Genomic DNA, 23,786 nt, shown 5'->3' with positions numbered 1-23,786 from the left:
TATCATCTCTATAGAACTATATTGAAAGTTGAATTTATAATATAATAAGAAATATAACTAATTGGTTATTTATGTTAAATATAGTTGACAAAAACTTATTTTGTATCATTTCGAAGGCATAATCCAAGTTTAAATCTGACAATCATAGTTTTATGTATATAGAGATATACAATATTCATTAAAAATGGGATAAATATTAGTTTAACTAATGTTAAATTTATTTGAATGTTTAAGAAAAAAGTGTGTTTACTTTCATTTTTTAATAAATTATTAACTTCATTAGAATCTGTCAATGATTTTTTAATTGTGACAATTGACCATTAACTGTTAAACATATACAATAGATTTTGAAAATGATGACAAAATTGATTGTTTAAAATAACAGTTAATATATGAAAAAATATAAAAACATAAAATTGAAAACCAAAACAAATGTCAATAACCATAAAAACCATATAAAAACTTAAAAAGTAACATATGGAAGCCAAAAATCATGACATAATTGTTTTATCTCTAATGACTAAGCCTAACGTAAGGTACAACCAGATCAACACTCAAAACCTGGTCATTTTCATCAAAAGAATAATGAACCCTGTCACGGACCTTAATTCCAGCAGCTTTCATAAACTTCTTCCAACTGGTTAAAGCATATCACCATCCAGATCCATCGCTTTTCCTTTCACGTCTGGTACCGTGAGTAAATTGCTTTGGCGGATCCAGATGATTAAGTCTAACAGTTGTCACACCCAAACCGATGGCGGAAACATCGGAGTGAGACGAAAACGAGATTGCAAGAGGCTTCATAACGCTATTGATGACAAGTATTCATTTTTTTTATTTTACATCACTTGAAATAATATACAACAAGTTTAAATCATTTATAACAAATAGTCGAATAATAAACCTTCATTTCATTTATGTAATGTAGTACATGATTTAGATACCAAATCCATCAAGTTTGGAAGTAAAATACAATATGATAAGCATTAAAGTTTAAATTCGTTTCTAGGCAAATCCTACTAGATTCCGGGCATTTTTATTAAAATCGTCAACCTGCAATACATGTTAAAGCATAGTTCAATACAAAAAGCATTGGCGAGCATACAAGTTTTGGATATAAATATAGATAAGAAAGCATTTTAATCAACTTCGCATGCGTAACTAATATACTAGATTAATGTAAACATTTCACGCGATCTACAATTTATAACACATATGATTTGCAAGTATAACACGTAAGGTTACAAGTAAACACATAAGACAACAAGTATAACACGTAAGTTGTATAAATGATTTTTAAGTACATGTATTGCATCCCAAAGGTAATAAAGCGTAAAAAGGGATCGAGTATGCTCACTTTGGTTGCGTTTAGAGATTTCTTGAAATAACGCGCGAGAGAAGGATTGGAAAATCCAAAAGAACGAACAGAGCGATTATCCTAAATATGAAATATCACACGAGAGGCGATTACTATAAGTTTAAACAAATATCCTAATATTTATGACTTGCGACTCGATTAACATTATAATTTATCTCATTAATAACTTTTAATGATATAAAAAGAAAAGGGAAAAATTGTTAACTATATATGTTATTAATATGTTTAATGGTTTATATTTCAAAAGGGAAAAGTAATTGAAATAAAAATGTTAATTACAAATTTTAGGGGTTTGATTTTATAGACAGAAAGAAAAGAAAAAGAAGAAAAAGAAAAAAAAAAGAGAACTAGAAAAGTGAAAATTTATAATCACTTATTTTATTAAATGGGTTTTAATAGTTTTACTATGAAAATGAAAGAAGTAAAAAGGAAATAAGGAGAGTTTACGGATGAAAGTTGATAGAATAAAACCGTTGTTCTCCTTAAAAAAATGAATTTATATATATTAGTAAATTAAATATTCCAAAAAAAAATATATATAGTCGAAAACCGACCAGCACAAGCCTAGAACCGGACTCGAACCGCTGACTTCAGTATACGTGCACGTAGCCCGACCGCTGGGCTACGTGTCTAACCTGTTAGTTTACCAGTGTTTTAATTCTTATAAGTAGTGTCACTTTGACTCAATATTGATTTGCAATATAAGTTTTAAAAAGTTTTAAAAAGAAATCAGCAAGAATGTAAGGGCCAGGTTTCAAACCCGCGACCTCCTGTATATGTTACACGCACCCAACCAGCCAAGCTACATCTTTTCTTGTGAATGTGTTTTGGTTTCAAGTATTTAAACAGGTTGCTCGGTTCATCTTCTTCCATGAATTACAACTCCCATCCAAACAGAACTTCAGCAAAGCAAAACTGAATATGTTGAGTTATCATTTTATTTCGTTTCCGTTAATTCTCAGTGGTCGTTTAAGCATAAAAATCAAAAACGAAATGACACGGTAACGCGATAAGATACCGAAACGACGCGAGCGAAATGACGTAAACCCGAACCATTGATTAATATACTAAATGGTTTTGCTTATTTTGTTACAGTTAAAAAAAAAGATTATGTAATGGATACGAACCAAACAAATTGAATGAAACAAGAATTTTTTTTTATATCAACAGGAGATAAAAAAAAGAGAAGGATTTATACGAAAGGAAAAAGGGTATACCGGACGTTAAAACGATTTCATCGCGAGTTCGGGCGTCTCCGGCGAACTCCGATCTTCTTCGACTCCGGCGCGTCTCGATCTTTTCGGCGAGCTTCGGTTAAGTGAAAAGGTGTTCCATTATCAGGAGGTATAATCCATGTGAGGGTGGTGGCCGATTGGTGTATATTGTACAAGAAGGGGCTTTATATTATGAGGAGAGGTTATGGAATAAGCTGAAATTTGGGAAGGAGTAAAATAAACGGCTGATGAAAATGAACACCTTTAGGGTGTGTTCCCGAGTTAAAAATCCCTCCCCATCCCTCCCCTCCCCTCCATGTCTTTCCAAATTGGAAAGACTATTATCAGGCAAAAAAAACCCCATTTTCCCTCCCCTCCCCTCCCCTCCCCCTGTTAAGTGGATCTCACTTCTTATAAATACTTAAGGTTAGATGAGGTTTTAAGTGGGCTTGGGCCAAGGCCCACAAGCCCAGTCCGCATTTTAAGTGGCCCACCAGCTCCTACGAACCTGTTTTTGAACCCGAACTTTATAAAATGTCGCATTATTTTATTTAAAGTTGAAAATACGTAAAATGGTGCTGGTAATCGATATTAGTCGCGTCCGTTTGTCGGTTGCGTTAAAAACGCGCAACGCGCGCCGCTTGTCATTTTGTTTTTTTTTTTAATCCGTTTTTTTTTCGTTCCGGTTTCGACTGTGGTTCTAAAATTAGAAACCAAACACGAACTTAATAAAAACAGAAAATCACGGAAATACGAGACGTTACAACAGTGATATCTCTTAAACCTTCATCAAGTCTAGCCATACGTGAAACAGGATCGGGAATCCTCTGTATTGTTGTACAAAAAAAATTAATTAAAATTATGAAACCAAAATAACAGTGTTTAGAAAGAAACATATAAAGTTTATATAACTTACAAAATAACGATCACCAGCCGTACGAACAAAATGACGAACACCACCAGGTAATACTTCATAAACATCATCTTCAGCATCGATAGGTGCAACGTCAGTCTGAAAATTTAATATATAGAACTGAATTAAAATAAACATGCATAAAATATTCAATGGCGTACAAATATGTAACTTACCTCGTCGACCTCTAAATCCGGAAAATTCATTTCAAGACCGTTTATCCCACAAACTTTTAAATGGAAAAAATTACCAAATGATTTTGTAAAAAATAGAAAACAACCATCCTTCAGCTGTAACTGACTAACAATTACATCAATACCAACGGAAAAACCTACTTTTCCGTCAGATGTTTCAATGAGAACGTCAAACGTGTTGTTTTCTGTAACTACAGTAGAGATTACATCATTTGACGAATAATCATAGTGTTTTGGCAGGATACATTCAGGAATGACCTGTTGGAAGGATAAAAAATAATCAGCAAAAAGTAAATTACATATAACTAAAGTAATACATCAATAGAGTATGAAATCTCTATATATAACTTATCTTACATAAAATTGAGATGATGTAGGGAGCAAATACGTCCAAAAAGTGCTATTACTAACCCCATCAACAAAATATGTTAACTTAAAGGTAGTAGAATCTATAGGATTAAATAATACCAAACAACCTATGGTTAGTCGTAAATGTTCTACAACTTTGGACCAACCATGAAAAAAGAATATTTTTCCTTTAGCAGCGCTTAATCCAACATTAAATACTCGGCCATCTTCTGTGTGTATATCAACATTCGTAGGACATTTATATACACCCCATAGTTTACACACAGCGGCATCTGGAATGCACTAATAAAAAAAAGAAATTGATTTATTATTATAGGGAAAAAAATATAAACAATGCAATAATAAAAGACTGTACTTAATAAGAAGATAGAGAAAATAAAAAAAATATTTATTAAGTTGTCATTTACCATAATAAACTCGTCTGCTTTATTCATGTGCCTACAGAAGCAGGGTCCCCTGAAACTGATTTAAAGATTACGATGTTAATCAAATCTCTTATGTTAAGGTTAGCATGATAAAAAAAATTAAAACAAAAGACAGATTCTAAAAATGACATACCTTGATGAACTTTCAGCCATATGAAATACCTACATAAATAAAAGGTTACATAAACAAAGCACGTCAGATGTAGTTAAAGATTATTTTAGAAAATGATTTGCATTGACATTACTATAAACAAATTACCGCAGTATAATAAAACCTAGTATACTATGATCAAATATAGATAAAGTTAAAAATGAAAAAAAATATATATTACTGAACAAATAATATAAATTTATATGACAATAAGTATCATTGCATGTATAACATAAGCCTAAAAAGTCCATCAGACTGAAAAAATCATATAAACAAAATCTTACGAAATAGTAAGCATCAAAAATCGCCGTTAGATCAACATGAAAATCAATGCTAATGGGATTAAGGATCTGGAATGACATTCCCATCATTAAAAAACATAATGAAATATAACTGATTAGAAATCAACTCATATAAAAAGTAAAGACAGACATTGATTTCTATCGGATACAGGGTTTAGTGTAAATAACGTTAAATACCAAAAATTAAAGATAAATCTAAAAAATGTTACATTCCAAAGGGAATTAGGGTTAAATAAACATCAAAATACATTTAACACATAACATAAAAGCAAATAACACATGAATAAAAACTAAAGAATTAATTTAAAAAAAAAAACTTACAGATTGTAAAGCGATATGTGAACTTGAGGAATGGATTCAATGAATTGTAGATATAGATGGTATGGATAGAAGAACGTCAACCCATATATATATGTAGATCCACTTAATAAATTCATTGAACTTATAGAAACCGATGGTATTCTTGGAATAAGATTGGAGAGAAGTTGAAGAGTTGATTGGAACCATAACTGCAAAAGGAAGTAAATAATATGTTAATATGAAATTAATTATAGAAACATTGACCAATTATATAAACAGACAATTAATTACATTTAATCATATTTAAACCAAAATTCAATAATTTTTAACACAGATTATTGTTAATTAAAAAAAAATAACGGAAAAATATACAAAAACAAATTAGGTGGTTTGATCTAACATCTGTTCCTTGACAATTTCCGTATTCCGATTGTTTTGACGGAATTATTAATTTAGAAAGAAGAAACAATCATAAACAATCAAGCAAAACATCTGATCTAGATTTAGGTTTTTATTTAACAACACTAAGCATGTTCAATCCATTAGAATAAATATGAATCCTACATAAACAACAAAGTGAAAACAAACATATTCAAGATTTATGATCGGATCCTCAAGAATCAGACCAAATCATAGTTGACAGAAGCAGAAACAATGTTTTAAAAGATAACTATGTATATAAATTAGTAACATACAATCAAAGTCAGATCTTCATTCATAATGTATATAACAAATATTTATATTCAATTTAGCGTTTTTACCTTTGATCTTGAAGTAATTTTCGTAAAGAAGGTGAGAAGATAACCGATTGAATGTTCTTGAGGTTGAGAGAAGAAGGTAAAGTTGAGGTAGGTATGATGAGAGATAAGAAAATGAAAAACTTTATAAATGATCCGAAATTATGCATTGGGTCAACTCGGAAATGGAAAACCCGAACCACAACAATCCGGATCCCGCATCCAATTTTGTTCATATCGAGAAAGGCTATTGCTTTTGTTAATTCCCTCCTAAACACCAAAAATGAGGTTGCCACATCAGCAAAAATGCCCCAAATTCAATGACACCTAGCCCAAATCACTTCTCATTTATATATATATATAGAGATAGAGATAATAATACATTAAATATCAATTTAACTAAATCTATTTATCTCTTTTGTTTTCATAATGGTTTCTTTTTAAACTCTAAAGTTTCAATCTTTGGCAACTTAAGTCTAAAGTTTCAATCTTTGGTATTTTAACCCCTTTGATAAATTTTATTTTTCACTTCTAATTCAAAAGTTTTCATCTTTTGCAATTTAACCCCTTTAATTTTTTTTACTTTTAACCCTAAGCTTTTCATATTTTACAATTTAATCTCAACACTTTTTTTACTTTCTACTTTGGTCTCTTATATACTTTTCATCTTTCATAAGTTCTCCGTTTAACGTGTCACTCTAAATTTCCGAGTTAACACACCGCAACGTGCGTGTGGGGTTCAACGTTTTTTCATCTATTGCGTTTCTATTGGTCTGTCGTAACGTGCGAGTCAGAGATCGACTTAGTTATTTTTTTCTCGATTTTACACACAGGCTCATGGTCATGTGAGAAACATTTGCCTTTCATTTTCGTCTAACATGATATATATAACTAATGAATCCCCCGCCGCATTGCGACGGGTACGTGTCATTCTCTGGTAATTTCTCATCCTTATTTTTCAATTTATCTCTTTTATTAAATAATAATAATAATAATAATAATAATAATATTAAACATCAATTTAACTAAATCTATTTATCTCTTTTGTTTTCATAATCTGAAATTGATTTCTTTTTTAACTCTAAAGTTTCAATCTTTGGCAACTTAAGTCTAAAGTTTCAATCTTTGGTATTTTAACCCCTTTGATAAATTTTATTTTTCACTTCTAATTCAAAAGTTTTCATCTTTTGCAATTTAACCCCTTTAATTTTTTTTTACTTTCAACCCTAAGCTTTTCATCTTTTACAATTTAATCTCAACACTTTTTTTTTTTTACTTTCAACTTTGGTCCCTTATATACTTTTCATCTTTCATAAATTCTTCGTTTAACGTGTCACTCTAAATTTCCGAGTTAACACACCGCAACATGCGTGTGCGGTTCAACGTTTTTTCATCTATTGTGTGGCTATTGGTCTGTCGCAACGTGCGAGTTAGAGATCGACTTAGTTATTTTTTTCTCGATTTTACACACAAGCTCGTGGTCATGTGAGAAATATTTGCCTTTCATCAACTAATGAATCTCCCGCCGCATTGCGGCGGGTGATAAATCTAGTTATATTAGTAGAAAAATGTATTTAGAAATCCCAACGTATATCTTTTAATAAACTAATGGGTATACCCGATACCCACGGGTATACCCGATACCCGACGAGTAATTACCCGACAAATACCCGACGGGTAATGGGTCGGGTATGAGACATGATTTTATAACCGGGTATGGGTATGAGATTACCAATACCCGATCCAAACCCGACCCATTGCCATCCCTATATATAAACATCTTTCCCTTATAAATCTAATTGGAATACAAATTCCATTCCTTCTGTGTTCGTCTCAACAAAAAAAAAAATGAAATGGAATTGAATCGCCGATTCACCTCCCGATTTTATCTTTACATATTTGACCGTTTGTAACTATACCGTTCCAGCCTTCCAGGTGACGATTTGAACGCTTTGTATCTTAACTGTTAAAAGAACGCTGTATCGAAGCAGATTTAAAAATAAAGAGGTGTAGCAATCGAAGTCAAATTTTGAGTCTTTACTCCAACAAAAGTTGTTTTATTGGTGAGTTTTTATGGTACCTTAATCTGATATTTTGAAATATCTTCACCTACAATGAACTGGTTTAACGCACACCAGGTGTTTGTTAAAATGCCTAAATGAGTACAAAATTGTTCATGATTATGTCATTAGTATCATTGGTTGTGTTTACTAATTCATTCCCATTTATTTTTGTTGTTATCAAGGTCATCTATCGCCATGTTTCATCGTCTGTCAGCCTTGATGTTACCTAAATCAAGAAGGTTATTTTGCAGTAGCAGCAGCCATGATCTTGCCAGCACTATTGCTGAACTTAACAAGGTATGATTCTATGATCAAGTTAATTCATTTCTGTTGCTTTAACAATCAAATCCGGTTTGTTTTTCTTTGACTTTAATATCTCATTCAGCATGATAACATGTCACACAAATTGCATGAATTTAGGTTTAGAACCATGTTTCTTATTTGATATAGTAATGAAGTTTGGCACTAGGGAAATGGGAACTGATTGTGTGTGACCCACCATTGATTTCGAGCTCCATTTACTGTATAAACACTCGAATTATGAAATAGCTCGGCCCACATTCTGTCCGATCACGATACAATGTGAGACGGAGAATGTGTTTGAGTAGACTCAGTGATCTAGTGGTGTCACTATGACAAGAGAAGTCATTGTGGGTGTAATGATTGGAGAAAATGGCCTGTGGTTGGTGGTGAGTAGTGACAATCATTTAGTGGAATCTGCCAACTAGTTTGGGATCAAAGTTTAGATCGTTTAGTCAGGCCTAATATGATTATACAGATGTTATACTGGTCTTAAATTTTTGTAGAATTCAGCAGATTACATAAACAAAAAGGAATGCCATCGTCGCCTCACAAAACCTTTGCAATCACATTTCATGCATCCTACATAAAGTATACTTGTATAGTTGTATATCACAGTCAATATCGTTGCCTTTTTCTTTTTTATTTTTTCACATATAGTTTTGTTTATGTATATTTTTTCACATCACAAAATGAATTAGTACCCCTTCTTCGGTTCCTGACAAATGAAATATCATAATAAGCGAAAAAACAAACCAAAGATACATGTGTGTTTGAGGTTAAATCTTTCAACTTTTGTATGCATATAGGGCGGCAAACGAACCGAACGGACACTTTGTTAAGAAATATATGTGTTCACGAACTGTTGATGACCACTTACTGAACGAGATTTTATGTTCGTGTTCGTTTGTTAAGGAAATGAACTTGTTCGTGTTTGTTTGTTAGTTTTAGGCAATGAACGGAAACGAACGTTCATGAACACAAACTAATATTCATGAACACAAATGGAAACAAACAAACACAAACAAGCATTCATGAACAAAATATATAATACACTGACACTTATTAAATATTTTATTTGTCAAAATTTTTGAAGTGTTTGGAAAAAGTATAACAATCAAAAACACTAATGAACTTTCGAACACAATCGCCCATAAACGAACACGTTACCGGACGTTCACAAACATAAATGAACGAACACGACCTCTGTTCATGTTCGTTCATTTAACTAAACAAACGAATTTCTTGTTCGTGTTTGTTTGTCTAATAAACGAATGGACACAAACGAACTTCCCGCCGAAGTGTTCACGAACTGTTCGCTGAACGTTTGGTTCGTTTGCAGCCCTATATGCATACCATTACAAATTTATCATCGGTCAGCTATTTGTAATTTAGGGTGTAAAGTGTAATTTAGTTACCAATAACTCACGCGTCTTCAAGTTAAACATATTGCATTTACATTTATCTTGAATTTTAGGAGATGGAATTTGTTTTCGGTGAAGCTCCACCTACAAGTATTACCGGTTCAAGCGAAAGTCAACCCGTTTCTCAAGATTCCGAGTTCATATCCACCGAAAATATAAAAAATGAATCCAAACTGACCCATGTTAGCGTCAAAGGTGAAGCACAAATGGTGGACGTCTCTCACAAAGATATTAGCAAAAGAGTCGCTATCGCTAGCTGCAAAGTTATTTTAGGAAAAACTGTATACGATTTAGTTTCCGCTAACCATATTGCAAAGGGAGATGTCCTTAGTGTGGCAAAAATAGCAGGAATAACAGGAGCAAAGCAGACTAGTAACCTTATCCCGCTATGCCACAATATTGATTTAACGCATGTTCGGGTCGATTTAAGACTGAACCATGATAAATATTGTGTTGAGATAGAAGGGGAGGCTGCTTCAACGGGGAAAACTGGGGTCGAGATGGAAGCGATGACAGCTGTCACACTTGCGGGACTGACGGTGTATGATATGTGTAAGGCTGCTTCGAAGGATATTCAGATTACGGATGTGCGTTTGGAACACAAAATTGGAGGGAAGAGTGGTAATTGGTCCAGGGAGAAATGATGTTAAAATGGTAGTTTCATGTTTCTGTTATTCTTAATATATGAGAATGCTCCATGAAGATTATGGATGTACCATGTGTTTAAGATATTGAACATTTGACATCCTTTTACTTTGCATGATAAATTGCTCTGATCTGAATGATGTGCAGGTGGAGGATTTTCAGATTTGACTTTGACCATCTCACATGTGGACTCATGTAGGATTTTGCAACTTGTTATGGTTTTTAACTATTAATGTAATGTAATAAATAAAGGTAGCTTTGCCAAGTGCTTTATGAAAGTTGTACCTTGTGCTATAAAAGTTCATACATTCTAGTGGAGTTGGAAAAAAACAACAGCAACTTTAAACACATGGGTTTGGCCAAATTGACCTACCAACACTAGTGTATTACTGCAATACTGTATTCAATAAAATAGTTTTTAAGTTTTTGTAATGAACTGGTTTAAGAAGTTATTATCTATTAAAGCTCACTCGGATTTGTTTAACCTCAGTTTTTTTTTTAAACAAACTAGTGTTATTAAATCCGCGCGTTGTGCGATGGGTAGGTATCAGTTCGTTTAATTACGGTACTGACACTCGTTATAGCAACCAATAGAGAAAAAAAAATCATGATATGACCAAAAATATATCAACACGACGGGAATTTGATCGGTATCGTTTTGTTTTGTTTTGTTACATCACCTACACTCGTTACAACAACCCATAGAGAAAAAATATTGATATGATCAAAAAATACTAGTACGTGAATTACATCGATAAAAAACAAACGCAAGTTACATAAGATATATAAAAGAACCACATATAGGTATGGCAATGGGTCGGGTTTGGGACGAGTTTAGATAATCCCAAACCCAAACCCGGTTAGATAAGCTTGTCCCAAACCCGTCCCAAAACCCATCGGGTTTCTAGCGGGTAAATACCCATCAGGTATCTGGTATACTCGCGGGTTTCGGGTAAACCCGTTAATTTAAAAAGTCGTTGGGTATACTCATCAGTCATCTCAAAACCCATTGGGTATCTATCGGGTAACTACTAACCGGTTACATTTTGTATTGTCATTATAAAAATATATATCAAATAACTACAATTATATAGAGGTGTTCAAAATAACCGGTTTTTTAACCGGAACCGGTTTTTAACCGGTATCACAATAACCGGTTTGGGTTTTTGAATAACCGCCGGTTCGTAACCGGTTTTTGATCCTTTCGTAGTAACCGATTTATAACCGGTTTTTTTTAACTTGATAATAACCGGTTAACCGGTTAACCAGTCTGATTTTGGGAAAAAACAGCCAGCAGGCTGTAGACTGTAGAGTCTGTTTTGTGAACGTTGGGGGTTGAAAAAAACGGTAATATTACCGTTTTCTTACCGTTTTGGACGTGAATCATTGTGTTTTTAATCCACAAAACATCTATAAATAAGACTTGGATGCATATGTTTAGTCTCACTTCAATTCTAGCTCAAAAACACACTTACAAGTTACAAATACGAACATAAGTTTAATACGTTTCAAATGGCGAGTTCGAGTGGTCATGCTACGGCCGATGTTGGTTCTTCTAGTGAGTTGTTTGTGAAGAAGATCTTGAGCACGAATAGGGACCCGACACTATGGGTCAATTTTGACCTTGAACCCGACTATAAATTATTCGGGTGTTGAGATGATGATATCGGATATTTGTTCGGATTTGGGGTTAAATGACGAAGACCCACATTTTACAAGAAATGCACTAAGACGTTTTGACGCTTCTTTAAACAATCTTTTTGATCATTACTTTCAAATATATGGTAACGTGTCATCGTTACACCAAAAAATGGCGGCGAGCTCGGAGTCGTCGAGAAAAAATGCGGACTTAAACTTCTATAATTCGTTAAGAAATGTTAATAGTAAACGTTCTCGAGATGGTGCCTCAAATAATGAACTCGGGAGGTATAAATATACCGATTTTTTAGCAACCATATCACCGGACGAATTTCACAACTTTGATATTTTGGCTTGGTGGAAGATACAAGAACCGCATTATCCCGTTTTAGCCGCCATGGCACGTGATCTACTAAGCTCCCAAGCTTCTACGGTAGCTTCGGAGTCGGCTTTTTCTCTTAGTGGAAGGGTACTATCTATTCGGCGAACAAGACTCACACCGGAGGCGATGGAAATGTGCATTTGTTTGAAAGATTACTTGGATGGCGTGGAACGTATACTACATGTTTCTAATCTTGAAGGCGAGCTTGACGTGGAAGAACAATTACATGAAGTTGAAGTATATCAAGGACGGGCGCAACCACTTTCCGATGACGAACTCATGTACGATGAATCCGTACGCTCTACTAGCCCCCGAAGCGACTAAACGAAGAAATGAAGAAACGACACGACGACAACTTTCATTCTAGACTAGTTAAGAAAAATGTATTGGATATTTTCATGTCTTCTAATGTAATGTTTACTTGAAAAACTATTAAAATTAAAAAAAAAACGTATTTTTTTTGTCCGTTTGTGCGTTTAAACAAGTTTTTTAATTTTTCCAGCCTTTTTTTTAATTTCTGCAGCTATTTTTTTTATTTCTGCAGCTTGTTTTAATATTTCTGCAGCTTTTTTTTATTTTTATGCAGGTTTTTTTATAATTCTGCAGGTTTTTTTTTATAATTCTGCAGCTATTTTTATATTTCTGCAGCTTTTTTATAAGTTCTGCAGGTTTTTTTTATATTTCTGCAGCTATTTTGTTAATTCTGCAGGTTTTTTATAAGTTCTGCAGGTTTTGTTTAAAATAACCGAAAAAACCGGTTTTTTTTTAACCGATTCATAGGTTAACCGGTTTATTTTAACTGGCCGGTTATTAGCGGTTAATATTTTTCAGTTTGAAAACCGGTTATTAACCGGTCGGTTATTAACCGTAACCGGTTTTTTTTTTTGGCCCAATAACTACTACAACCGGTTAACCGGTTTAGGTTATGAAAAAAACTGATTTGAGCACCTCTACAATTATACGGAATAGAATACTTATATGTGTAAAAAATGGATGTATCGTATATATATATATATTTAATAATATAAAAGGAATTATATCGGGTATAAAATCGGGTAAACGGGTACACTTTATCGGGTAATTGGGTCGGGTAAACGGGTGTATCACTAAATCCCAAAACCGCGAAAAAAATAAAAACTATTACCAAACCCGATTAACCGACCCCAAACTCGTCCCACATGTGGCGGGTTTCGGGTTTACCCAGCAGGTTCGGGTTTAATTGCCATCCTAAACCACAAAACACATGTAAAAAACCACTAAATAACACATAAAAATAAAAAAAAAATCAATAAAACAAATCTAGTGTTCATTGAGTTTATCTATTATTAGTATACAATTATTAGATCTATACATATAATAAAGTAAACCAATTTGAGACACATGGCAATCAATGAGACTATCTAGAAATCTATTTTCCCTCCTAAAATATAATCCCTTTAGTTTCATGGTTAACCCTAAATTCAAAATAATAATAATAATAATAATAATAATATAATAATAATAATAATAATAATCTACTTGAATATTCTAATAGTCTACTTGAATATTGTGAATTTCATTTAAGTTTCGGTGTTTTATTGGATAAGATTTGAGTTTTAAAAGAAGAATATTTTATTTTCGGTCAGATGTAGAAATAATAAAGTATATTAAAATAAATAGATATATATTGACTTTAAAATATATCCCTTTAGTTTCATGGTTAACCCTAAATTCAAAATAATAATAATAATAATAATAATAATAATAATAATAATAATAATTATAATCTACTTGAATATTCTAATAGTCTACTTGAATATTGTGAATTTCATTTAAGTTTCGGTGTTTTATTGGATAAGATTTGAGTTTTAAAAGAAGAATATTTTATTTTCGGTCAGATGTAGAAATAATAAAGTATATTAAAATAAATAGATATATATTGACCCTAAAATATGATGTTACAAATAATATTGAATCCCTAAATTCAAAATAATAATAATAATAATAATAATCCTGAAATCTGATCTCCCTTCACATATCAATTTAATTTTATTATTATTTATCCGTTTAAAAAATATATAAAAGCAAATGTTTATAAATTATATATTTTATAGTAAAGATAAGTTTATAATTTCAAAGTAGAAAAATTACTTTAAAAACATAATCAACTTCAAATGGTTAATACCTTATCAACTTCAAACGTAATCAACTACTAATATATTTAGATTATTATAACAAAAATATTAGCACCAGAACAAAAAAAACGTATTCATTTATCGAACAACCAATTGATGAAAATCAATAGATTTATGAATATAAAACACGTTTAAGTAATTAAAAATTATATTAAAATAAAATACTATATAAATTAATATTGTAAGATGAAAAGAGAGGGTGTCACGTGACATTATTTGAAATTCTTTATTTTATTTTATTATATAATTTGACATATTAAATAAAAGAAAAACTTTAAGGAACCCCGTGTATTGTACGGGTTGAATAAATGTAATTTTATATACCAAATTCATACTATAAATAAACTAATATGTGACACGTATCATTCATTCGAGTCATCTATTTTTTATTTTCCTAAAGAAAAATTAAAAACATCTTATCTTAAATTAAAAATTTTAAATTCGAAGATAATACTTTGTTAGAAAAATAGAAGGATTCTATTTCAAATTCAAAGTAGGATACGATTTAATATTAATTTAGTATTTAATTAATATAAGATACTATACAAAAGAGGCGGGAAAACAGAAAATTAGATGGTTCCAATAAATGACATGTGTCACACATTAGTTTACTTATCTCTTTAGTTTCATAGATAATCCTAAATTAAAAAAAATAACCCTAAAATCTTGGTAATAGTTAATCCTAATTTCAAAAAAAAAAAAAAAAATCCTGAAATCTTAGTAACAACATTCCAAATCTTCAAATAATACATTTGTCACACCCCAATATTTCCACGTATTACCGGTGGGCCCGGTAGGGAGTATCGTGACGTAGTTGATATCATCATTGTCAACACACACAATAATATAGCACAGCGGAAGGCTGGGTAAATAAACTATTACAACCATACTGTCTGTCGATGTTCGAATACAAGAAAATACAGACTGGAATGTAATAAGATCCACAGGCGGATCATAAAGTACAAAGAAACAAAAACTACAGACTCAGGGTATCTATGGGATTTGCAAGATCCTCTACAACACCATATAGCTCCAGCCTATTTCGATAAGTACCTGTCAAATCAATCTTTAGGAAAATACGTCAGTATACACTGGTAAATACAATTTAACTGACTCGTTTTGAAAACATATAAGAAAATTGGTTTAGATGCACAAGGCACAAATCTTTTATAACTTGGGACAATCTTATTGAAATCTTGTATACAGTTTTACATGCTTGTCATACATGTGGGGCCGGTTTGTAAGCCGGACATGATTAACTAACTCACCACTTATAGAACCCACAAAGGAGTTATCCCCAACTTGTGGGTAAATTAATATTTAGCATTTGCATCTGTCGGGTGCATGCCTGCACCCCGTGCATAGTCGTGGCCATTAATAACTTAAATGAGCCAAGGATATCCAGGACACGGTCGTTAACCCCCAAATGTTTATGTTATCAAACAATACAGATTAAAACGGGTTATGCGGATTTATTAAATCACAATCCGACATAATAATCCCATACCCGACCAAGCGGTATTAATATACCGTATCCCAAGCCCGTATAGGGAAAATAAGTTAAAAGTATTTACCTGATGTAGCAGTAAATTCCTAAGATTCTTGAAAGATACTTTTTACCGGAAGCTATAAATCTGTATAGAAGGTTTAATTATCTATTAGGATGCTAATGGGTCTTTACTTAAGTCGGAGACTTAGACCAACTAGCTAGAAAGAAACCTTACGGACCTAACCGGTAGATTAAACGGAGACCGGGATAGAATGTGATTTAGACCCGACAAGCTTGGATACTTGTATAATATGGGTAAACTAAATACATTCTGGAAAATGAGGTTTTAATAACTAGGTTAAGCCCGTTTCGGCTATTTTACGTAAACTAGTCACGTAAACCGATCCGAACGCGTAAATGCGTAACGGGTAACCGGACAAACTATAAACAGGTCTTAATCATTATTATGCTCATAATATGTCAATATATCAGTAGTATATCAACATTTATGCCCAAAAAGCAATTTAAACCAAAATAAGTCCCAAAAGGGCATTTTGGTAATTTTGATGCTTATAAAAGAATTTATTTATAAAACTGAGTTCCAGGTCTGATTAGATTAGTAAAGACATGTATTTTATTAAGTTACATCAGTAGGATACTTAATATATGGAAAATATATCTTTTATAACCAATTATGCACCGTATGGGCATTTTGGTAATTTTACATAGGCTTTTAGGGGTTAAAAATAAGTTTCTGAGTTCAAAACATTAGCTTACTGTAATATTATGTAAATTAGTTTAAAACATCAGTAGGTTATGAGTTTTATATGATAAATATAGTTTTGACCCATACTAGGTGCTAAAAACGCTAAATATGCGATTTAAAGGGCTAATATGGTAAATATAGGAAATCTGATATTTTGGTCAGTTTATAGGGTTCAAAATAATACATTTATCATTTAGGATCAGTAGCAAAAAGTTTGGTTTCAAAAAGTTATGTAAAACTCATTTTATGCATGAAAAGGGTAAAATTGGTAATTACCGAAACTAGACTATAATCTTATGTTAAGTTCAGCTTAAAAATAAATAAAAATCTTTAAAAATCCCAAAATATTATTTAACATCAGTAGGTAAAAAGTTTGGTAATAAAAATCGGGTTTAGATGGGCCTTATGCTAATTACGCTTTTTAATTACTAAGAAGTCCCTTAATTACGCTATTGAGCATAACTCCCATTCTAGACCCCAAACTGATGTCAAATTTTCGGGACATGCCTAAATATCAGTAGCAAAGGTTTTAGTTTATTCACATTGCTAAAAATCTCGATTTTATGCAAAAAGGGCGTTTTAGGCATTAATGAGCATAATTACGATCAAGAGCATAAATGACAAACGATTAGGCACCATGCAATATAACTTCAGAGAGTTATACTACAATGTAGTATGGTCCTAATGGAAGCTTAAAACATGGAAGAAATAAGCTTGAATGGGTCAGAACTGGAAGTCATAGCAAAAGTCAAGCTTTTGCGACTTTCGGTTATAATCTGCCCTTAGATGATTAATTGTCGGATTAGGACTGATAAAACATGTTTATATAATCATTACCAAGTCATTAGAATGTTATAATATAATTTAGAACCTCTGGTTTATTAATTAGAATCATTTTTGTCATTTCTGTCCAGTTTGACTTTTTGTCAAACTACTTTGACCCGACAATTAACCGGTCAAACGAGATAATTAGGAGACACCCTTTTAAGGGTTAATCACCTATGCTAATGTGGTTTCATAACCACTTTCAATTTGATCAGTGGTTAAGCCACATGTAATTAAAACGAAAGTCAAACTAATTATACACTAAGTTTGACTTTTAAGTAATTAAACTAATTAAACAACTTAAAGGAGTAATTAGAAGCTTACTAATGGTCCTAGCAAATCTTTTCTACACTTGAAAGTCTTCTCCTTACTGCTGGAAGCTCCAGATTAAGTCCCACAATGAAATGTTGCAAGTGTGAGTCAAGAACACAAGAGGAGGTGCTCTTATATAGGGATTTCTATGGATCTTGATTGCTTCCAGGTGTTTTAGGAGGCCCTGGGATCACCCCAGGTGTCCTAGCTACTCAATTGAACCGACTTACAGCTCCCTAGGTCGTTATAAACGAAGTAAGGCGGTGTAACAGGCCAAACCCGCACCTGGCAACATTTGCTGTTAACTGAAGACCGTCGCGTAGCGCGACGACTAATGGTCCAGTTGGTCGCGCTACGCGACCACCCATGTTACCAGCCCAACAAGTTTTAAAAGCTGGCAATTTCAGTCCCTGCTCGTTTATAATCCTTTTTAACTCCATTTTTGTCAACCAAGGCCCTTGTAGTTAATTTCTTGGAGCCCAAGTAGGTATAAACAAACTTCGTTAGACTCGGGTTCGTTAAATTCCTTTGTAAATGCAAGTTTCATCAAGTTGACGCTTTTAGCCCAAAATTTGGAAAACATGCTTAACGATCTCGGAATCATGTGAAATTTTTATCACACATTCTCGGGAGTATATTTGAATATTACGAAGCCTTGGTTTTGTTAAAAGGCCATTCAGAGGTCAGAATTGACATATTGACACTTTTAACCCATGTAATTTATAATCTTCCGATTATTTTCACAAACGGCTTCGCATACCCAATCAATCACCCATGTAAGAATATTTCTTTCACGTGTGTTCATTCAGAGGCCCAAGTTTGGCATATTGACACCTTTAGTCCTTTCGTTTGCATATTTTCACTTGTTGTCAACTTTAGTCCCTTAAACTCAATCTTTCGCATAACCGGAGTTTAGGACACGTGTCTATGTATAATTGGACACGTTTTTACGTGGTGTTAGTTCAAATTGGACTGAAGGGAGGAGGAATTCAATAGTCCTCTCTTCCTGGGGATTTAATGAAAATATTCATAAATTATCATTATTCATGTTACATCTTTTTTTTAAACATTGAGTGTCTTTGTAATTTACATCCATTCTATCTTTTTATTTATCATTAAATTTAAATGTAATGTAATACGTAAATACAATAATACGTATTATATAATATATTTATTTTTGTATTATTTTTAGCGACAGTTTGATTACATTCTTCTCTGATAAATTTTATAATACTAACATACATCATCTTTATATTAACTTATTTATGTCAATTGGTATATAAATGTCTCCCTCTTTGGTTTGTATTTACAAGAAATATTTATTAAATAGTTTAAATTCTTCAACCCGTGTAACACACGGGGAACTAACCTAGTATGATATAATAGACATAATATGTGAAATTGGTGTAAATAATACATTTAACACCATAAACATAGTATTTCTAAATTTTCTGGACAAACAATTTGTCGCCTTATTCCATGAAAACGCATCTCAAACAATACAGTGCTTGAGAAATCCTGATTAAATCGTTAATAGTATCCCGTAGGGGATCTCTAGATTCTTTTCACAAGGATCTTAGCAATTTAAGATCGTTGTGGTCTTGCAGAAGACTCTGAAATCTAGATAAAAAATGGCGTAAACTAGACAGAGTTGCTACATGCGCGGTGCGCCTTGATGTATTATGACAAGTGGCAAGTCATGAATAGATCTCAATCTGGTCGACTAAGGAAGAATTAAGTTTAGAATGAATTTGTTTCTTGTTATTATGTACGGCAATAATTTTTCTCAACCCCAAAGAAAGAAAACGAGTGTTGTGATTCCACCTTTGATAATCTTAAGGGATGTTGAGTTAATATATTCATCGTAATCCTGTTAGAGATTGTTAACACACCTATAAGTGAGTCCCAACTCATTGTATCGTTATAGAGGCTGATCTTGTTTTATTATAGTAAACCTAAAAATGAATCCTCTCATCTCATACATGATACAACATATCCGCTATCACCTCATCTCTTACCTAATGTTTTAAAAAACATGATTATCATCAAACCAAACCTCTTATCCAAAAGGGTAGGGGTGTTATTCCACACACAGGTTATGTTTACAAAACACCAAAATTTATAGTTTTAACCAACCCACATGTACTTTACTTAATACAATTAAATGCATACTTTTTAACAAACAATAAATATTAATTTCAATGTTACATTTTAGGTTATATTGTTATTCCACACATAGAAACAAAATAAAAACGAATTTATTGTCTTGCAGTTGCACACCAAAATTCAAGTCTTCTCAACTGTATTCAACAGTCAACACGTTCAATATAATTCAAGAAAATTCTATAATTCAACCCTGTCCACCAATCTCATTCCTCCATCCTCCAAAACAAAAACAAATATACCAAAAACCTATCAAGAAAAGAAAAGCACCCCCTTTTCTTCCCTCCCCCAGGTTATGGATTCATCATCTTTAACCTAATTTGGGAGGGAAAAATAAAAAAAATGTTTTCTTTTTCTTGATCAAGAATACCCAAAACCCACATAAAATTGATCAAGATTCAATCTTTTCTTTTTCTTGTTCAAGAATAATCAAAACCCACATATAATCTTGATCAAGATTCAATCTTTTCTTTTTCTTGATCAAGAATAATCAAAACCCACATATAATCTTGATCAAGATTCAATCTTTCCTTTTTCTTGATCAAGAATAATCAAAACCCACATATAATCTTGATCAAGATTCAATCTTTTCTTGTTCTTGATAAAAAATAATCCAAACCCACATAGTCTTGATCAAGATTCAACCTGTTTTCTTTTTCCAAAATGGAAATGGATAACATTGAATGTGTTTCAACCTCTGATGGGTTAGAAGATGAAATCCCACATCATCATAATCATAATTATAATCATCACCATCACAATCATCAAAACAATCCCCAAATCCCACAGTTTTCTTCTTTGAAAACTCATAATGTTAATGTTGTTGTTCCTTTGACTATTAATCGCACAACCAGTGTTCATGAGCTTCTTGAATGCCCTGTTTGTACCAATTCAATGTATCCTCCAATTCATCAGGTTTTTTGTTTTCTTTTATCTTTTTTAATGATTGTATGAAATGGTAGATTTGACTTTTGGTGTTATTAGATTGCTTTGACTTTTGTATTTGACCTATCTTAATTGAGTTTTACATGAATATGATGCATGATCTTATTCTTCAGATTTGAAGTTGGTGTGATTTGGGGGGTTTTAGGGCTTAGAAGTATGATTAATTTTATTTTTTTAATATTTTTTTGACTTTTTGGTCAAAGTATTATTATTTATCAAATTTAATGTGAAATTTGTTACCAGTTTGCATTCATCTTGGTTTATTCCAATATCTGTAATGACTAATAAGTTATCATGAAGTCAATGAACCCATCTTGGAAACTTTTTTAGAAACTATTGTGACAGATTTGAAGTTAAAATCGTTAGTTTGACTTCAAAAGTCAACTGAATATCTGTTAATTGGAAAGATGAAATATATCTGATAAGAAACCACTGATTTGAGACTGTAGCACAATTATGTTTAGTAATCTATTTTAATATTATTGTGACTGATCATGTGGTTACATATATATATATATATCTTGATATTTTGCTTCCTCTGTGTCGGTTTTGAAGTTATAAGTTAGTTGGCTTGACTTAGAAAGCGAAGTGCCTATATCTAAGACATGTAATGGAGTGTATATAAAACTTAAACGTTCGGTAAAATCTGATTGTTTGTGATCTTGTGCAGTGTCACAACGGACACACGATTTGCTCCACCTGTAAGACGCGTGTACACAACAGGTGTCCAACTTGTCGACAAGAACTCGGGGATATAAGGTGCCTAGCGTTGGAAAAAGTGGCCGAATCACTCGAGTTTCCATGCAAATACAGCTCCCTTGGGTGCCCCGGGATCTTCCCGTACTATAATAAGCTTAAACATGAGGCCTTATGCAATTTTAGGCCGTACAGCTGTCCGTATGCTGGATCAGAGTGCTCGGTTGTTGGGGATATCCCGTATCTCGTTTCCCATTTGAGGGATGACCATAAAGTAGATATGCACTCTGGATACACTTTCAACCATCGCTATGTTAAGTCCAATCCACGCGAAGTTGAAAATGCCACATGGATGCTTACGGTTAGTATATATGAATTGAGATTATTATTATGAAGTTTATGGTAGTTGTCAGCGTATTCTTGTTATGGTAGTGTATATATATTGAAGTTGAAAACTAGTTGGTCAAATGGTCAAGTAATAAATATGGACTAGTAGTTTATTCATCTAATCAATTGGTTCAAATCTATCTGCTGCATTGGTTTACTTTGAACTTGAAAGTTTCTTCCTTTGACTTCACAAGGTCAAGCATCAACTCATTTTTATAAATTTGGTAATAAATTCACAACTTTTTTCTAAAAAAAATTATTGTTATTTTTTACTTGGCCATGTTTACTTGGAGGTTTAAAGCTTACCCTTTTACCTCAAAAATCATACCTATTTTCAACTTGAGAGTTAGTTTGTTTTGAGTTCAACTTCTTTAATATGGTTACATAGTTACAAAATATGTGTATTTTATTTGTAAAGTTTAATGCGGTTTCTGCCTTCTCATGTTATGTTTGTAATTCAAAGCAAGGTTGGCACTGTTGGGTCGCGGGTCATGTTTGCTGGTCAAAACAGCCAGGATTAATTGGTTGACCCGCAAACACCTCTATTCATTTTTTTTTTAATTTTTTAGAGAATAATTAATGTGCGAATTATCATTACAAAAACATTACGGTTTGGACACCGGCGAACCCCGTTTTGTCCACTTTCAGTTTCTTGCATAGATTAGTAATTCATTTTCTATTGTTACGGTTATAACCCAATTCTTTGAATAACACGTTGTAGGTGGTTGTATGCATTAAAAATATACTTTGTTCGACTTTAAACCCGTGCGACCTGTCTAACGCAATGTCTCGTTTCCATATAAGCTATATGTTTTGTTTTACCGATTGAGGTAAAACACAACCCAAGTCACCCGATTCATTTTGGCAACTCTACTTTGACTTAAAAGTCAAAGTTCACTGTTCACCTCATTTCTCATGTTAATTTTCAACCTTTCATATACAGGTCTTCAACTGCTATGGGCAATATTTTTGTCTCCACTTTGAGGCGTTCCAGCTCAGCATGGCTCCAGTCTACATGGCGTTTCTCCGGTTCATGGGTGACGAAAATGACGCCAGGAATTACCGTTACAGTTTGGAGGTTGGTGGGAATGGCAGAAAACTCATATGGGAAGGTACCCCTAGAAGCATAAGAGACGGTCACAGAAAAGTTAGGGACAGCCATGATGGGCTCATAATACAGAGAAACATGGCCCTCTTTTTCTCGGGGGGAGATAGGAAAGAACTCAAGTTGCGGGTCACTGGTCGGATATGGAAAGAACCGCCTAACTCTGATGGTAGCAATGTATGCATTCCAAATCTGTGTAGTTAAACTTGCTTGTCTTGTTTTGTGGGTCCCGTCTTTATTTATGTAATGTGGACCGACCCGTAGAAGAAATCAAAAGAGAATGGTCGAAGGGGGCGTATTTTTCATATTTGTGTGGGAACTTTTTGGACAATGATATCTTTGGTGTGAGTAATCTTTATGCAAAGCATATGGATGCAACTTCTATATGAAGGGAATTTTTAACAATGTAGCATTTTGTTCTTATATGAGATGATTCTTATTAGTTCTTGACCTACATACAGTCAAATTGGTCTCATAAAACCTATAATG

General features: G+C 32.8%; 2 protein-coding genes and 1 long non-coding RNA gene across 4 annotated transcripts; 2 read left to right on the top strand and 1 right to left on the bottom strand.

Annotated features, from left to right (window-relative positions):
• Positions 1-4,138: 4,138 nt before the first annotated feature.
• Positions 4,139-5,449, bottom strand: LOC110863785. The gene is made up of 4 exons (XR_002549364.2): positions 5,268-5,449; positions 4,627-4,655; positions 4,476-4,530; positions 4,139-4,350 (listed from the first exon to the last, which is right to left on the bottom strand). It is a non-coding gene; the product is annotated as an uncharacterized LOC110863785 (long non-coding RNA).
• Positions 5,450-7,789: 2,340 nt separating this feature from the next.
• LOC110864837 (cyclic pyranopterin monophosphate synthase, mitochondrial) lies at positions 7,790-10,847 on the top strand. 2 transcript variants are annotated; one of them, XM_022113998.2, is made up of 4 exons: positions 7,790-8,046; positions 8,229-8,343; positions 9,824-10,424; positions 10,563-10,847. In XM_022113998.2, the coding sequence occupies exons 2-3, from the start codon at positions 8,242-8,244 to the stop codon at positions 10,412-10,414; spliced, it is 693 nt and encodes a 230-aa protein (XP_021969690.1). In that variant the 5' UTR covers positions 7,790-8,046; positions 8,229-8,241; the 3' UTR covers positions 10,415-10,424; positions 10,563-10,847. The 2 variants fall into 2 exon arrangements, with proteins under 2 accessions (XP_021969690.1, XP_021969689.1); XM_022113997.2 differs by having other exon boundaries at positions 9,824-10,847.
• Positions 10,848-20,365: 9,518 nt separating this feature from the next.
• On the top strand, positions 20,366-23,720 carry LOC110864836 (E3 ubiquitin-protein ligase SINAT3). Its single transcript, XM_022113995.2, has 3 exons — positions 20,366-21,079; positions 21,780-22,166; positions 23,136-23,720. The coding sequence occupies exons 1-3, from the start codon at positions 20,828-20,830 to the stop codon at positions 23,499-23,501; spliced, it is 1,005 nt and encodes a 334-aa protein (XP_021969687.1). The 5' UTR covers positions 20,366-20,827; the 3' UTR covers positions 23,502-23,720.
• The last annotated feature ends 66 nt before the right edge of the window (positions 23,721-23,786 follow it).

This window comes from Helianthus annuus, chromosome 6, assembly GCF_002127325.2.
Source record: "Helianthus annuus cultivar XRQ/B chromosome 6, HanXRQr2.0-SUNRISE, whole genome shotgun sequence".
Taxonomy (NCBI): Eukaryota; Viridiplantae; Streptophyta; class Magnoliopsida; order Asterales; family Asteraceae; genus Helianthus; species Helianthus annuus.
This window is presented reverse-complemented; position numbering and strand designations above follow the sequence as displayed.

Coding starts and splice junctions, on each gene's coding strand:
- LOC110864837 (XM_022113998.2), top strand. CDS start 8,242: ATGTTTCATCGTCTGTCAGCCTTGATGTTACCTAAATCAAGAAGGTTA. Junction 8,344..9,823: donor CTATTGCTGAACTTAACAAG/GTATGATTCTAT, acceptor CTTGAATTTTAG/GAGATGGAATTTGTTTTCGG.
- LOC110864836 (XM_022113995.2), top strand. CDS start 20,828: ATGGAAATGGATAACATTGAATGTGTTTCAACCTCTGATGGGTTAGAA. Junction 21,080..21,779: donor TGTATCCTCCAATTCATCAG/GTTTTTTGTTTT, acceptor GATCTTGTGCAG/TGTCACAACGGACACACGAT. Junction 22,167..23,135: donor ATGCCACATGGATGCTTACG/GTTAGTATATAT, acceptor TTTCATATACAG/GTCTTCAACTGCTATGGGCA.